This window comes from Carettochelys insculpta, chromosome 1, assembly GCF_033958435.1.
Source record: "Carettochelys insculpta isolate YL-2023 chromosome 1, ASM3395843v1, whole genome shotgun sequence".
In the NCBI taxonomy this organism is placed as follows: domain Eukaryota; kingdom Metazoa; phylum Chordata; order Testudines; family Carettochelyidae; genus Carettochelys; species Carettochelys insculpta.
In genome coordinates, this window is record NC_134137.1 from 237,652,855 (window position 1) to 237,664,579 (window position 11,725).

At 48.0% G+C, this 11,725-nt stretch overlaps 1 protein-coding gene across 6 annotated transcripts in view; it reads right to left on the reverse strand.

Moving 5' to 3' along the window:
• Positions 1 to 11,725, reverse strand: part of PARP11 (poly(ADP-ribose) polymerase family member 11) — a 36,148-nt gene extending 24,423 nt beyond the window's left edge. For 3 of the 6 annotated variants that reach the window (XM_075002914.1, XM_075002878.1, XM_075002922.1), the window contains exon 1: positions 11,638 to 11,706. Coding sequence is in view for 4 of the 6 variants with exons in the window: in XM_075002878.1 (XP_074858979.1) it covers positions 11,638 to 11,661 (24 nt within the window). In the remaining 2 variants the exon portion in view is untranslated. Of the gene's footprint in view, positions 1 to 9,631; positions 10,915 to 11,637 lie in introns of those variants that run through there. The other 3 variants (XM_075002906.1, XM_075002887.1, XM_075002897.1) reach the window with 2 other exon arrangements.

Genomic DNA, 11,725 nt, shown 5'->3' on the forward strand with positions numbered 1-11,725 from the left:
GCCCTTGTCATTGACATCCCATCCAGGCCATCCAGCCGGGCCCCATCCATCCATACCTTGCCCGACTTCCTGAAGGGACCCACAGGTAGGTGGCCCACACACCAGCCACCCTGGGACTGAGAAGGGGGCATCCGCTCTTGCCCAGGGTTGCTGCAGCCCCCACCGCCGCTATGCCTGCCACCCTGGGGCCTGTGGACTCCAGACAGCCATGTTCCCCAGGCCCGGACGGGGCGGCGGGGGGGCAACCTGCGACGCTCAGCACCACGTGGGTGGGACAGCACCACAGACTGGTGGCTGTGGAGGGACCCAGGGGGGCAGCCTGTGCCCTTGGCACCCACGCAGGGAACCCCGGCACATGGGCATCACAGGGTACCCTGTGGTGGGGGGCACAAGGTTCAGTGCTTGGGATTCATGGCACCCCCACTCTCCCCTTTATTCTCCACAGCTCTCGTAGCCAGCGGCCGGACCAGCCCCACCTCCGAGAGCGAGGGGGAGCTACCTGGATCCCATGCTGTCCCCCCAAGGGCCCACCGCCGAGCTGTCCACCGGCGCCACCTGGGTGGGAAGGAGGATACAGGGGAGGCTGCCCACACTGCAGCACTGCGGAACCTTTCCAGCATGCTGAGGGAGTGGCTGGAGATGGAGCGACGGGCCTGGGACTGGGTGGTGGCCAACCTTGACACCCTGACCCTGGCCGTGGCCAGCCACCTGGCCCTGACCACTGCCCCATCTCCACCCACTCCCAAAGCCACCCCTCCTGCCCCCACCTCACCATCACCCCATCATCCACCTGCTCCCCCACTCCTACCTCCCCTGTCCCCTGCTCAGCCTCCCCCCTTCCAACCTCCCCTCACTCCCCAGTCTGCCCTCCGACCCCACCACCCGCAGTGAACCCCCCCCCCCCAAATGCCCAGCCTCGCTGCCCTGATCCCGACCCACCTGCCCCCAGCCGACCTTGTCCAGCTGGCCCACATGCTGCTGGCGAGGGCCAGGCAGGGGGAGGCCGCGGCTCCCACCCCCCAGCTCTCCCTGCACCGACTCTGCACAGCCCACAAAGGCCTCACCCCAGGTGTGCCCCTACCTGCCCATGGCACCAGCCCCAGCCCAGCCGATGGGATCCCCGGACATGGCGGGGGGTGAGGACGGGCGGGGGGTGGGGATCACGCCTGTTGAGCCCCCTGGAACACTAGACTGCCCCCATCCTGGAAGCCCGCCCGGGGCCTCTCCACCCCTGTAAATAGTTACCCCGTCCCCATCACCCATTCTGCCCCCTGTAAATAGTTACCCCCTGCCCCATCACCCATTCCGCTCCCCTGTGAATATTAATCAAGAAGACTTGGCTTTGTTATTTATATAAAATGTTTATTTTTGTGTTCCACCCCATGTCGCCTGTGCAGCATGTGTGGTGGTGGGTGTGCAGTGTGATGGTGTGTGTGTGTGCATGTGGGTGCGCATGTGCAGGATGGCGTGTGTGCGTGCGCGCACACGCATGCAGGGTGGGGGGGCTCACCATGCGCCCCACTCAAAAACCTGGCGCAGGAGCTCCCGGATCTGCACCTCGTCCTGCTGGGCCAGGCGGCGTGGGGCAGCAGGGGGCTGCTCGTACCCGTGTCCCGGCGGGTGGCCCACACCTGCATGTAGGGCTCATTCGTGGCCTCAACAAGGTTACGCAGGGTGCAGCAGGCCCCGACCACAGCTGGGGCGTTGGCCAGGCTCACCTTCAGCCTCGTGTGGAGGCAACTGAAACACCTCTTGAGGCAGCAGAATGCCTGCTCCATGGTATTGCAGCCCCAGTTCAGCTGCTCATTAAAACAGTCCTGCCTCAGCTGGGTGTGCCCCATGTATGGCCTCATGAGCCAGGGCTTCAAGGGGTTGGCCGCATCCACCATGATACATGGCGGCATTGCTGTGACCCCAACAGACAGCTCCTGCCAGGGGAGGAAGGACCCCTCGGCCATGCTGCGTCCCAGTCCCGAGTTCCTGAAAACCCTGGCATCATGGGCGTGCCCAGCCCAGCCCACACAGATGTCCTGGAACCGGCCATTGGCATCGACGAGCACCTACAGGACCACAGAATGGAAGCTCTTCCAGTTCACATAAGCTCCGTGACTGTGCTCCAGGGCCCTGAGGTGACGTGGGTGCCATCCAGGGCCCTGAAGCAGTTGGGGAAGCCCAGGTCCTGGAAGCCCCGCATGGCGCTGTCAAGGTCCCCAACGCAGAGTAGCTGCCGCAAGAGCACCCTGTTGATGGCACAGACGACCTTCAGGGCAGAGAGGGGGTGCACTTATGAGTGTGGTCTGGGCTGCATCCTGCACACCCCCCCACCACCACTCCCCACCCCTGCCCCGGCTGGGGATGCCCCCTGCCCCCCACATGCTGAGAGAGAGACCTGGCCATAGCTTACCTCGATGAGGACGGCCCCCACGGTGGCCTTGCCCACCCCAAGCTGGCAGCCGACAAATCGGTAACTGTCCGGGGTGACCAGCTTCCATAGGGCAATGGCCGCCCTTTTCTGCAGGGGGAGCGCCGGCCTCATGCAGGTGTCCCAGTGCTGGAGGACTGGGACAAGCCAGTTGCACAGCCCCAGGAATGTCCCCTTGATCATTCTGAAGTTCTGTAGCCACCAGTTGTCACCCCAGTCCTCCAGCACCAGCCGGTCCCACCAGTCGCTGCTTGTGGGGAAGCTTCACAGGCGGCGGGTGATCCAGGGGACCAGCTGGGGACATTGCACCCTGAGGACAGCCTCTGGGAGGGCGGCTAGCAGAGTGGTCACCTGGAGCCACTGGAGCACAGCTGCCAGGACTGTGGCCAGCCTCAATGCTGGGGTGCTGCTGCTTGGGGTCCATGAGGGCCCCGGATTCCTGCTCTGTGCTCTCTCTTTTCTCTGCCTGGAGACAGGCCTAGGGGGGCCCCTTTAAGGAGACGGTGAGCAGGAGCCCCAAAAAGGGCTCGCCCACCACGTGATCGTGCCCATGGCACTTCCTGCCCCTGCTCTTTCAAAAGAGCGCCCTGTGTGTGTGGACGCTCTGTTTCGAAATTGCGCTGGGGGGGCTTTCGAAATAACAGATCAAAACTTCGGTCCCCACTGACATCTGTGGACGCTTCATTTTAAAAGAGGATCTTTCGATGTTCTCTTTTGAAAGATGTTCTTTCGAAACAGAGCTGTAGTGTAGATGCACCCATTGAGCATTTCAACTAAAACCAGTCCCTTACACTGGGCAACAGATAGAATCGTAGAATCATAGAAGAGTAGGACTGGAAGGGACCTCGAGAGGCCATCGAGTCCAGCCCCCTGCCCTCATGGCAGGACCAAGCACTTTCTAGACCATGCCTGAAAGCCATCTATCTAACCTCTTCTTAAATAGCTCCAGTGATGGAGATTCTACCACCTCCCTTGGCAATTCGTTCCAGTGTTTGATCACCCTGACAGTTAGGAACTTTGTCCTAATGTCCAACCTGAACCTCCCCTGCTGCAATTTAAGTCCATTGCCTCTTGTTCTATCCTCAGAGGCAAGGAAGAGCAAGTTCCCTCCCTCTGCCTTATGACACCCTTTTAGATACCTGAAAACTGTCCCCCCTCAATCTTCTCTATTCCAAACTAAACAAGCCCAATTCTTCCAGCCTTTCTTCATAGGTCACGTTCTCTAGAACTTTGATCATTCTCGTTGCTCCCCTCTGGACCCTCTCCAACTTCTCCACATCATTCCTGAATTGCAGTGCCCAGAACTGGACACAATACTCCAGCTGAGGCCAAACCAGTGCAGAGTAGAGCAGGAGAATAACTTCTCGTGTCTTGTTCACAACACACCTGTTAATGCATCCTAGAATCATGCTTGCTTTTTTTTTGCAACAGCATCACACTGTTGACTCATATTTAGCTTGTGGTCCACTATAACCCCTAGATCCCTTTCTGCTGTACTCATTCCTAGGCAGTCCTTTCCCATTCTGTATGTGTGATACTGATTGTTCCTTCCTAAGTGGAGCACTTTGCATTTGTCCTTATTAAACTTCATCCTGTTTACCTCAGCTCATTTCTCCAGTTTATCCAGATCCTTTGGAATCTAACCCAAACCATATGGCACAAATATAACACATTCCCCTGAAAAAGTACTGCTGAACAAACAAATGGATGAATATATACCCAGGGTTTTAAAGAAAAAGGTTTTTTCAATATTTATATATATATTTTTACTGATTTTAAAAAAAATAAACCTATATTAAATCCACAATTATGACAACTTATGTTCAGGCATAAACTTCAAATTTACTATAATCTACTAAACTACTATTTTTATACAATTTAAATTAAGTAGTACACACCAGCTGCCAAGTTTTCAAGCAAGAAATTTGTGTTCAGTTGCCTACTGAACTAGTAGAACTCACTAGCTAAGTATCTGGAACCAGGGTCTGTTGAAGTGCTAAATCAACATTTGGCAGCAGTAAACTCTTCTGCAGGTACACAAAAATTATTTTCTTTCTGTTTATTCAACCAATTCAGTTCAATTGTTAGCTCATTGACAATTTAGGAGCCAGTGGATGTTGACAAACAAGGAAACCTTGTCCTCACCCCTTCTCATGAACAAAAATTAGGTGTGAGAGGATGAAATCCACTAGCTCTAAAATCCTGAAAGCCATGGTGACCAGACACAATATAATCAATCCACTAATGACAGGTAATATAGCCCTTTTTTTAAGTTTTAAATGAAAACGTGCTTTGATGAACTCTCTCCCTCATTTATCCAGAACACTATGGTAGTTTTATTTAATTTATAAATTGTATCAAAATGATGCTTTTGTGCATTTTCATTGACTCAATTTCCATTCAAACAAAGCTTGAAACAAAATCAATCAACAAGTAACAACTAATGCATCACTTACCATTTTCTAACAAAGAAAAAAATAGAGAATCTGAATACATGTAAATTGAGCCTTATAAATTGCCTAAGTAAATACGTATTGATACAACTTATCCTCCAATTTCACAAAAAGCAGCCAGATTTAGTGTAAAGGGTGTACATAGTTGAAGTAGTCAATAAATGTGATTAAATCTTTCTTTAAGAAAATAACTAAAAAGTACAAATACAAATCAAGACTAAAATTGTTAATTGAAATCAAGATTTCCGATTCGCTGACATAAATCAATCCACATAGTCAAGCAAGGTGAAAATTTTGACTAGTATCCAAAATTTAGTCCCATAAGGAGGCTAGTCAAAGTAATCTAAGCTTGACGCAGTTATCTCTGCCTTAGACTGCATCTACACTACAAGATAAATTTGAATTTATTAATATCAATTTTGCAATTCTGGAAATTTTAAGTTCGAATTTGACCATCCTCATCTCCCCATGTGCTCCTCAAAGTCAATTTATTGCTGTCACACTCAATTCATAAACATCCACTGTAGCAGCAGCTAATTGTGGGAACCTATCCCACAGTTCCCTCATCCCTGTAGCATTCTGGGTACACTTGCTGGTCTTTGAGATCATCTTCCCACATTGCATTTTCCTCATTCCCCTTCCATGGTAAGCAGATATCCATTCTTCCCGTTGGAAGGAAAGAAAAGTAGGGCATCCACAGAGATGACAAAAATGTTTACAGACACATCTTTTTTCTGCAGCTGAATTCTCAACTGGTCATCCACTGAGTGTCCCCTCTCCTGTGATTGCATCCGATCCCTGGAAATAACACAGGGATCCTGACTGTATTGTCAAAGTTAGAAGAAAAAGGATAGAATAGTCTAGGGAAAAAATTTTTGACTTCCCCTTTCATTACAAAGGCATTGCCACCATGGGAGATGGCGGTGAAATATCCCTGAAAAGCTTGAAGAGTGAGAAGATAGGAAAGATTTTCAAAAACCAGAGCCAGCTGGAATGTTGAAGTAGCTGAAGTAGTCCCCCCTAGTATCTTAGCCACCAGGAGAGATTTCCCCCCAGCGGTAGCAACTCCCCAAGTATTTTTCCCATCCTTGGAGCCCTAAAGCATGCAAACTAGGACATGGTGCTGCCTGGCAGCATGGTCAGCACCGAACAGCAGGTGTCCCCTTTTATTGGGATGGGGGCTACCCACGTGAGGTGGCTGAGCCTGGGAAAGACCCCAACTGCATGGCACCTGTGGTGGGGGAAAGGTTCACGCACAAATGTAAACCACTGAGAAGTTTCTCAGTGTCTTATGCAAGCACCCCCCACAACAGCCTTGCTGCCATGTGGGGAATGGCTGATGCGAGGCAGCACAGAAAAAAATAACTAGTGTAGGGATAGAACCACAAACTCCCTGATGTGGCTATTTGTAATGGATAGATGCACTCACAGCACTAATAGCAAAGAAAGACAGACATTTCTCATGCTCTCATACAAACATGAGCCCGCAGCCACAGGCCTGCTGCTCCCACTTTGAAATCCACCATCGTTCTGTTACCTAATTCCTGTGCACCTGTCGACCCGCGGGCAGAGCGAAGCACTGGGGGCATTGTGGATTACATACAGGACCTTCTGGAGGCTAATAAATATGATTTTAAGACACAGCACTTCCACACTGGCCTTCAACCAAACTTCTGAATTCAAGCTTGATGCTACACCCCTCAGGTAACAGCAATATTGTAATCTCAACATTAGTGCTCCCAGAATTGAGCTAGTGGTAATTAAAGTGAAGACAGTCACGTGGTAATATTGAGTTAACTGCCTTAAATTCAAATTTATCTTGCAATATAGACAAAGCCTTAGGGTCCAAAGAAAAGGTCAGAATCTTCCAGCCAAGCGCAAACAAAAAAATGCTGCCTCCAGCCATTGCTGCTACTTGGACACACAAAAGTGGATTGGATTCTTTCTGTTCCCCCAATCACTGGACTGTAAGCCAGTTATCACAAATAATAAGCACATTCATCGCTAAATCTTTGCATTGCAATGAAAGGCAACAGTTTAATAAAGCCTCAATAGCTTACACTGTTGACCACAGAGTGCTCCTAATCTGTGTATATGCGTAGAATAGGTGGAAATGGCTCCATCCTCTCCTTGAGAACTCTCACTTAGAGAGCCACTCAATGAATCCACCTTCCCACCCTCCCTCAATAGATACACAGGGCCTCTAGACAACTGGTAAGATGGCATGTATCAGCTACAAATAGGACACTAATGAACCCCAATTGTGTACCTCATTTTCTAAGATATATCCAGCACCATCACAAGGATGTTACAATGCTTTCAAGATGAGGTACAAATGACTTGGAGCAAGATCAAGAAATACTGGTTGAAAATGGAATATCCTCCAAGGAACTCACTGTCCTCCTGTTTCACAGGGTATATTTACACTACAGTATAAGGCTGTGCTGGTGCCTGTGCTCAAGGATAATCCCCTTGTGTCTTCACTGCATTAGTACTAACTCAAGATTTGGACTCATGGTCCCAGGACCCTGCAGCACTAGAGGGGACAACCCTGAAACAAGAAAGGACCCATATTCCAAGTTGGAGCCAAGTTGAGGATTCAAGCCCTCCTGCTTTGCAGCATAGATGCAGCCTTGCTTGACTCAGGTCCTGGGAGTCATCCAAAAGTATTCCACAACTCCAGTGGAAAACTTCCTTAGTCTTCTCTATCCCAACAATGTGCAATCCACTCTAATGAAAATAGAAGTCAAACTCCAATGCTAAATACAGCAGCTCAGGATTATATTAATCCATTTTGATCACTGATCTGTAAGTACACTATCAGACAGCCTCCTCAGTTTTCAACGGAGAGAGAACTAATCAAGACTTTTGTAATAATGTTTTCCGCTGGTGCATCATAGTCCTATAGTTAAAGCAGCCACTTTTCAGTGTGTAGCGCTAAGGACTGTGGGATATGATTGCTCTGATTCAGGTCCAGGCATTGCAGCATGGATGGCAGAGCAGTAACTAAAATAGCAAGAGCAGCCATTTTTTCCCCCAAAAAACTCAATCCAAGAGCCACGTTGCATGTGAATACACGACGGTCCTTAATAAATAAAGTCAAACCACACTTTTTGTAACCGCTGTTTTTAGTACAGTGCACACACAGATTTGTAATATGATACATGTTTACTGCAGGACATTCAAACTTTTTACATATTCTATTTCTTCACCCATTACATGGGTGTGTTTGTACCCCTAACTTCCTGACTTTTACTGCCAAACCTTCTCTCCCTCTGGATGACACTAGATTCTGAACAATTTTGTTTTTGAAATCACTGTACCACCTGCTCAGATACTATGAAAAAACACTTTCATATATTCATCATCCATGAACAGCTTTCGTTATTTCAGGATCTCTTGAGTTGCCACAAACCTAGCCACAGTTGGGCTACTTGGTAATTTCACCCATTTAGTCAATGTGTTCTTACATTACTCTGCTTTTTGTATCAGTTCCTCCAGAGCCTTTTTTCTGGCATCTCCAGCTAGCTACTGCTCAGAAAAAATACTGTGTTATTTGAGAAAATGCCTCTCAAGGTTGCATTTTTTCTTGTTGGCAAATTTCTCACTGCAAATGAGACATAGAGAGAACCTAGCCAAACTCAATATAAATGTGAAGGATTGGGACCATTCAGTTTGAAATTCCATTTTCATCTTTGATTTTCATCTTTTTGAAGCCACTGCTACCCCACTTCAATTATGCCTATTTTACTTTACATTTAATTTCAGTTTTTTTTCTTAAAATGCATGTTGCCCTTCACAGTGGGAATGTCACAAGCTTCCTTTTCCTTTTAAAAAAAAAAGACTTCATTAGCAACGCAATCAAAACACAGATACAGTATCATATCCCACAATGCACTGCATATCTTAAAGGGGGAATTATCCAACATGTTGAGATCATATATTGTTTGCTATTTAGACATGAGTTGTTCACTATTGGGCTTTTAGACATTCACCATTTACCATAAATAACCAGGAGGTTTCTTTTTGTTTGTTTTTTTAAAAACACTTTACAGTTATAGTGTTGGGAGCCATAAAGAAGTCCTTAAAGTGCTGCATGTGGCTCCAGAGCTGTAAATTGCAGACCTCTAACCTAGGTGCAACCATGGGTCAAAAAAATTCTTAATCCAGGGTAAAATTCTATGTAGGTATTCAAAACCAGGCTTCGCTAACACAGATCAGCTGATTTGAGTCCCACTAACCCTGTGTTTACATCTCATTGTAGATACAGCCACAGGGGACATCTTCATAGCCCTCTTATTTATCAGCTTGGTATGAAATGTCAAGGACCTGTATAATTCATCATTATGTTAAATCATCAAGTAGTATTGGTGGTAAAGACAACTTTTCTCTTACTTTCAGTTTGCTTCTTTGTCTCTGACAAATATTTGTTCCTTACAGACTGGATTAGGTAATTCCCTTTATCTGGGAGCTAACACGAGAAGAATGCTTTCTCCCAAAGTTCTTTACAATGTCCACCTCCTCACTGGGATGGACAACCAGGAGTACTTTGCCCCTGTCCTCCCAGCACCTTTCCATATCCATTTAAGGCCATTATTGGACTAGAAAGCCACAATAGGGAACACATCTTCATCCAGGCCCCAGACATGATGTGTACATCTGGGACAATGCAGATCACAAGACAAACTGCAAAAATAAAACACTCTCATGAAAGAGGAGAGTTACAGAAAGACCTCCAAGAGGAATTCACACTAACCTGGAGCTTAACCATCTAGATCTGCTTCTTTGTGAAAGCTTTCCTATCAAATTCTATATAACCAAGTCAAGAATCCAGCTGTTGTTTCCAGTCACCATGGTACAGAGACTGTCTTTTGGGTTTGTAGTTGTACAGCACCGAGCACAATGAGGGGGATCATGTCTGGGGTTCCTGGAACCTAACAAAATACAAATAAATAACAATAGCAGTTGATCTTTCCTCAGAAAATGGAGTAAGAGTGGGAGAACATAGTGTGAAGGAGGGTTTTTTTAATTTGTATAAGTGGTTTTGAATTGAGGTAAGGTATTTTGCTCAGTACACTGGAAATGTCTATGGTACATGAGCTGAAGTGAGAAGATTTTAAAAATCCCTTGGAAAGACACACTTCCTCCTCCACGAAAAAATAAACAAACAAACAGGTAAATAAAACCACACAAATGACTCAAAAACTAATAGCAAAAAATGTTTAAGTATATTAGAAGCAGAAAGTCTGCCTAAATCAGGTGGGCCACTGGAAGAAAGAAGTGCTAAAGAGGCGCTCAAGGATTGACATCACAGAGGTGCTACGTTAATTCTTTGCACTGACCTTTACTGCAGAGGATGTGAAGATTTCCACACCTGAACCTTTCTTTTTAGGAGACAAATCTGAGGAACTGTCTGAGATTGAGGTGTCAACAGAGGACGTTTCTGAACTGATACATTTAATTTAACCGTACTAGGTCACCGGGATCAGATGGTGTTCACCAAAGAGTTCTGAAAGAACTCAAATGTGAAATACACTATACACCACAGTCTTGCTATGACTTACATCACCTTTAATACTAGGAGAAAGGAGCTGTGTGACAATTTTTTTTAAAGGTTGCAGAGGCGATCCTAGAAATTACAGGATGTGAAGTTGAACTTCAGTTTCAACGAGTTTGTCTGGCACTATGGTTAGGAACAGAATTATCAGACACATAAATAAATGTGACTTGAAGAAGTCAACACAGCCTTTTATAAAGAGAAATCATGCCTTGCCAATCTAATTAGAATTGTTCAAGAGGTGATTTAGTCAAATAAAAGCTTACAATCTTGGAAATAACTAGGAAAGGGACAGATAAGACACAAAATAGCATAAAGCCTCTATAGAAATACAACGGATTCTGTGTGCAGTTCTCCTCATGCTGTCTCAAAATATAGAAGAATTGGAAAAGATATGGAGGACGACAACAAAAAAAGATTGGGGGTATGGAACAGTTGTCATAAAAGAGAAGGCTAAAAAGACAAGGACTGTTCAACTTGGACTAAGAGGAAATATGACACAGGTATGTAAAATCACGACCGGCATGGAGAAAATAAGGAAGCATTGCTTTAGAACCCCCCCCCCCCATAAAACAAGACGGGGGCTGAGGGAACTGTCACCCACTGAAGTTAATAAGTAGCAGCATTAAAAGGAACTATTGCTTCACACCATTCACAACCAACTTGTGGAACTGGCTGCCAGGCAATGCTGGGAGGACCACATTTACACCAAGGTCAGAAGCTTATGAAAAACAGGGCCAACAAGGACTCCTAGGACAAGAGGCTCAGGGACACAACCCCACGCTCTGGGCGCCCCCTAAGCTCCTGAGCGCCACATCCCAGGCCTGGCGTACCAACGCCGCTACTGCCTGCTACGCCTGGCGGAGGCAGGCTGCGGGGCTACCCGAGCCATTGCTCTGCAGAGTAGCCCTGGCGAGGCTTCCCCCGGCAGCTCTCCCTGCTTGCGGCGAGCGTCACTTCCGCCCTTTGCTGGCGTGGCACCGCGGGCGGGAGTGGTGGGGATAACTCCTGCCTCAGCTACCCCGCGGGCAGCACCGCCCCCACCGCGGCAAGCTACACTCGGCTCGGCTCTGCCCCGCCCCGCCGGGAGGGCGGAAACCCAGCGGCTGGTGAGAGGGACGTTTCTCGGGGGGGAGGGGGCGGTCCTGGAGCTGGGCCGGGAACAGGCGCTCGAGGGCGAGGGAGGACACCCCCATCGCACTCACCGCGTCCTCCGCTGCCCCCCACATGCCGCCGGCGCCGGCCGCTCCACCACGTCAGTCCCCAGGCTGGCCGCTTCCGTCAACGTCGGCG